The sequence below is a fragment of the Poecilia reticulata genome, linkage group LG18 (genome assembly GCF_000633615.1).
Source record: "Poecilia reticulata strain Guanapo linkage group LG18, Guppy_female_1.0+MT, whole genome shotgun sequence".
Taxonomy (NCBI): Eukaryota; Metazoa; Chordata; class Actinopteri; order Cyprinodontiformes; family Poeciliidae; genus Poecilia; species Poecilia reticulata.
The window spans coordinates 19,604,407-19,610,244 of NC_024348.1; the positions used below are offsets into that span (position 1 = coordinate 19,604,407).

Consider the following 5,838-nt stretch of genomic DNA (forward strand, 5'->3'; position numbering starts at 1 on the left):
AGTAACACTGGTGTTATGGAAGATTTACCAATATTTTATTTCATAATTGTTTTTATCCGATTACTCGATTAATCGTAAGAAAAATCTATAGATTACTCGATTACTAAAATAATCGTTTACAACAGCCCTACTCTAATTAGCTGCCATCTGTATGGTTAGCCATTAGCTCTACTCTGATTGACTGTTAGCTTTCCTGTAATTAGCGGTTCGCTCGACTTCTAATTTCTGCCTCATTGTTCACATTGATGTGATTTTCGTCTCATTTCTTCTCCTTATGATCCACGTTCCAAACATCTGATCCATGTGTTGTATAATATTGGCAGTAAAACCAGGTCAAGCACACTTTAGATTTCCCTCAAACAAAGGATGGTAAAGATGAAACTGCTGAGACGGGCTGACTTATGTAAGAGTTTAACACAGACCAGGCTGAGATTTCCTCCTAGCAGGCTAAAGAACACTTATAGGTTTGTCTTTGTGTTTGTTTCCTGGAAGCATAATAGAAAGCTTTCACATCCTCGTCTCTATGGTAACTGCATCCCCATCTGTCGGTCCCTCGCACTTTTCGTTCCCGTCTTGGTCTCACGTCGTTTTAATTTTAAATTTGACTTATTTTGTATTCTGAGAAGCTCCTCCGGTAAAAAAACGGCGTCGCTCCGTGTTTTTCTGTGACGCATTTCCTCCGTCAGAGCGGCTCTGAACACATCGTCACCAACACCTGCACTCAGACGTGTGCAGGTGTGCAGGCTGTTCATGTTTGGCTAGCTTGTTTGTTTGATGGAGGCAGCTGCTTCAGATCCCAGACGCTCACATTCACACAGATATTTCACACTGGTTGAAAAATCTGTGGGGGGCTGCACAGTGGCGCAGTTGGTAGAGCTGTTGCCTTGCAGCAAGAATGTTCTGGGTTCGATTCCCGGCAGGGGGTCCTTCTGCATGGAGTTTGCATGTTCTCCCTGTGCATGCGTGGGTTTTCTCCAGGTACTCCGGTTTCCTCCCACAGTCCAAAAACATGACTGTCAGGTTAATTGATCTGTCTAAATTGCCCCTAGGTGTGAGTGTGTGTGTGCATGGTTGTGTGTCTCTGTGTTGCCCTGTGACAGACTGGCGACCTGTCCAGGGTGACCCCGCCTCTCGCCCGAAACGCCAGCTGGAGAGGCASCAGCAACCCTCCCGACCCCACCGAGGGACAAGGGTGCAAGAAAATGGATGGATGGATGAAATATCTGTGTACAGTTTTTGAATTTTGCTACATAAAATTCATTTTACATTCTGATAATTCCAGGTAACAATTAGACTTTATTAGATTGATGCCATGAAACCTGACAGCATAATCTCCCTCCTGCAGAAATCCCAGGATGTGTGGACGGGTCATCAGTTCACAACTCCTAAAATCCAGCTGGCTACACTTTTCTTCCATCCCTCCATCGATATATATAAACATTTTGTTCCGCTAATTAGCCTCATTACAGTAATTTATGGGCCGGGTCATGGTGCTGCTGGCGCCATGTGAGGCCTTTATGTGTTTGTTTACCAGCGTATTGGGTGTTGGTTGGTGTGTGTGAACGGAGCAGCGTGGGCGGCTGATGGCCCACTCTGCTCCTCCGTGGCTGCAACCCGAGGCGATGAAAGCGAATAATGTTGTCGCTCTGCAGAGCTTCCTGCTCCCACAGTGACCGGCTGAGCTGAATATGAGCATAAAGAGGCAAGAACAGCTGCCCAACTGGAGCTATTATGTAGCCTTTAGATGTGAATTTACCAGCTTTATTTATTTATATTTGTTATTTTGTGCTTCATTTGTTGGTTCATGTGACAGTCGAAATGGTAAACTCCATGATTCTACTCTACTTTCTGATTTTGTCAAACTTTTCTTTACATTAATGCTTTAGTCCATCGATGTTTGTAGAGATTTGTGTTTTCACACTTTACTGTCTGGTGCGTTTGGTTTGATTTGAGACCAAAACTGCAACATTTGTTACATTTTTAGCTGCTGCGGTTCTCTTTCTCACTGCACCAAGTCAAACAAACCAGACATTTTGAAAAACCTGTTCTCCTCCTCGCCTGTGGGGGCGCTGCACCAAAAACCACTGAAGGAAATTATGCTAAAACCTCTGGGGTAAAAAAAAAAAACACTGAGCTCAACTTCCTTCTTCAGAGTCGGATTTTATCAGTTGTTGGGTTTATTTTTTTTTTCTTTGGCAAAAAATCACCTGAGTGAAGTTGGCCCCCCCACCTTCTTCAAATCAGATAAAATTGGTGTCAAACGTTTGTGCTACGTTTGTGCAGCAAAAATTTTCGTTTGTGCCGCTATCATTTTAAAGATATAAAGAAATGTTTCTAGAGATCATCCAAGGTCAACCACCCCCGCACCTTCTTCAAATCAGACAAAATGGGTGTCAATCAACTCTGCTACGTTTGTGCTGGTTTGTGCAGCAAAAATTTTCGTTTGTGCCGCTATCATTTTAAAGATATAAAGAAATGTTTCTAGAGGTCATCCAAGGTCAACCAGCCCCCCTACCTTCTTCAAATCAGACAAAATGGGTGTCAATCAACTCAGCTACGTTGTGCTGGTTTGTGCAGCAAAATTTTTTGTTTGTGCTGCTTTGTCTTTGAAGATATTAATGAAAGTGTAAAGGGCAAAAGGTCAACCAGCCCCTCAACTTTGATGAAATCCAACTTTCTTTATATCTTTAAAATGATAGCGGCACAAACAAAGATTTTTTTGCTGCACAAACGTTTGACACTAATTTTGTTTGATTTCATAAAAGTGGGGGGGCTGGTTGACCTTTTGACCTTTACACTTTCATTAATATCTTCAAAGCCAAAGCAGCACAAACGAACATTTTTGCAGCACAAACCAGCACAACATAGCCGAGTTGATTGACACCCATTTTGTCTGATTTGAAGAAGGTGGAGGGGCTGGTTGACCTTGGATGACCTCTAGAAACATTTCTTTATATCTTTAAAATGATAGCGGCACAAACGAAAATTTTTGCTGCACAAACGTAGCACATACGTTTGACACCAATTTTGTCTGTTTTGAAGAAGGTGGGGGGGGCTAACTTCACTCAGGTCAAAAAATCAAGTGCCATTTCTCTCGCTAGCGCTAGACTGCCGCATGTAATTACCCAGAATGCCGTGCGCTGTAGTCCACTTCCTGCTTTTGGCGCGGTCTCCACTTCAACCGAACTGAGACGGAGGTTTGTGGGTTTGGTTTTTTGTTCTCATCTCCCCCAAACAAACTAAACTTTCTGGACAAAACGAACCGGTCTGACCAGCGTCCGCCATTTTGTTTCACAGCTCGTAGTCATTTGGACGTTGCATTCAGGTCAACTATTGCGCTAACAGGCTAAGCTAACCGTTCGGTTCCATAACATTTCTGCTCTGCCTTTATTTTCCATCAGGTTGTTGTTTTCTGACCTCGTTGGCTGTTTGCTGTTTACCAATGTGGATGCGACGCTGAAGGTTATTTCTGCAGACTGTGACCTCCAGCTTTCTGTGTAAACAACTAAAATAACGTGGCTGCAGTTTGATGTGTGTGCAAACTGTAACAGTTTTATAAGACGGTATAAATCACGTTTTATCCAACGCTGACAGTCTGACTAACTGATACTTGATCTATTGAAAGGTTATCTACTGCAGGTGAGGCTCTGATGTAGATTTGTGTTTAGAAAACCTTCAAATCTGGAATATATTAATCTGTCCAACAGCAGAAATTATGAAAACGGAGACGATGCTGCTGCTGCTGCTGCTGCTGCTGCTGCACTGAGGCGTTTAAAGGATTCGGCTTGAAATGGATTTTCTTAGAAACGAAGCAAGAAAAGTAGATGAAACTGAAAGTAATGAGTCACTTGGAGGGTTAATTGCTCTTTTTATGACTATTAAACGAACAAATGGAGATAAAAAGAAGATGTCTTCAAGTAATTAAAGAGAAGATGTTGCATTTGGAGTCGAAGCAGAGGAGAAGTCAGGATATTAACTCAAATACAGCTGATGTTCATCAGATCAAACGTTTTTATGTTTCCTGCATAAATAATCAGGCATTTTTCCATCAGCAGCTCCTCTCCTCTCCGTTTTCCGCCCATTAGCTCTCAGTTGGCTGTAAAATGTGGATGAGGACTTTAACTCGCTCTCTTTCTGCCTTTCCTGTTCCTCTTCGTCCGTCTCCACAGAAAGTCAGCGAGAAAGTCGGAGGAGCAGAAGGAACCAAGCTGGACGATGACTTCAAGGAAATGGAGAAGGTCATTTATCAATAAACGTCCAGTAAACCGTTTAAAAGTACACTCTAAAAAGTGTTTTTTGGGTTTAAGTTCATCTTATTGACTTATTTACATTAATTTAACTAAATTCTTTTGCTTTTGCTGTGCCAACTTACTTTTTTGTGTTCATTTAACTCAAAACTTACACTAAATAGTTGAATCAACTTAATTGAACAAGCAATTCAATTAAGTTTATCCAACTTAATTTATTAAGTTTAACCAATTCAATATATTCTAATCATCCAACTCAATTTGTTAATTTTATTTAACAAATGTATTAAGTACGTTTAAGATAACAGATTCAAGTCACTCTTACACAAATCATTTATTTTATTCTAATAAACATTTAAAATCTCTTTCTACAGAAAGTCAACTCAAACTTTTAAGTAGTTCCAAACTAAATATTTTGGGGAAAATCTTTTTACAGTGTCCTCTAAATATACTCTAATTTAAAAATTTAAAATCTTTTCCTTAAAGGACATTTTTTGCTTTGACTTTACTTGAAATAATAAAGTTCAGTATTTGTGTCATGACTCCAGCTGACCAGATTGTGGCTCTGTGGGTAGAGCGGTCGTCTTGTGATCGGAAGGTAGTAGGTTCGATTCCAGCTCCCTCCTGCCGATGTGGATATCGGTGTGTGAATGTGACGTCACTGCCTTAAATCTGTTATTTAAATCTTAATAAATTTGTTTAAAAACTTAACAAATTGAGTTGGATGATTGGAATATATTGAATTGGTTAAACTTAATAAATTAAGTTGGATAAACTTAATTGAATTGCTTGTTACCCATAGAAGCAATTAAATTAAGTTGGTTCAACTTTTTCTTTTTAGATCTATAAAGTTCTGAATCAAGGATCTTCTGATTCTTTATGATCAAAAAGCTTTGATAAAGTTAAAAACTGACATGATTCTTTCTTTAAATGAACTCAGTTGTTTGCTCAATCGTTTAAAAGTCCTAATTTGATTCTAATGTGATGAAATATTAAATATCTTTAAATATCCTGATTTGTAAAATCGATGCTAACGTATCAACGTTCCTCATTTTACTTTTTAAATTATTTTTAATAAAGGATTTCTCATAAAATGTCTTCATTCTAGTAAGATACGACTTTATTCTGGTAATATTGTTTTATTTTGACGTTATTGTGTAATATAAAGACTTTATTTTCAAAATGAAGAAAATAAAAAAGTTGTTTCTTGGCACCATTACTTCTCCATAAGCAGCAGAATAAATCTACTGGAAATTAAATATTAACTTTCTCTTTAAAAAGTTTAAACCTTTTTCTTACTGGCGGCCATAAAAAGTTATTCTGAGGATCACTAAAGGCCCACAGGCCACAACTTGGACACCCTGCTTTATTATCCACCAAAATAAAGTTTTTACTGATAAAAATCGTTTATTTTTGTAATAATTGGTTCTGAATTTGCTTGTTTGTCTCCTGCAGAAGGTGGACATCACCAGCAGAGCGGTGCTGGACATCATGACCAAAACCACGGAGTACCTGCAGCCCAATCCAGGTGTGGTTCACACATACACACACACACACACACACACACACACACACACACACACACACACAC

The 5,838-nt window shown here is 39.4% G+C and overlaps 1 protein-coding gene across 1 annotated transcript in view; it reads left to right on the forward strand.

The window, feature by feature from the left end:
• LOC103480908 (endophilin-A1-like) overlaps positions 1–5,838 on the forward strand; it is a 29,880-nt gene that overhangs the window by 15,294 nt on the left and 8,748 nt on the right. The window contains exons 2-3 of the mRNA XM_017310339.1: positions 4,170–4,238; positions 5,703–5,800. Of these exons, the coding sequence (XP_017165828.1) occupies positions 4,170–4,238; positions 5,703–5,800 (167 nt within the window). The remainder of the gene's footprint in view (positions 1–4,169; positions 4,239–5,702; positions 5,801–5,838) is intronic.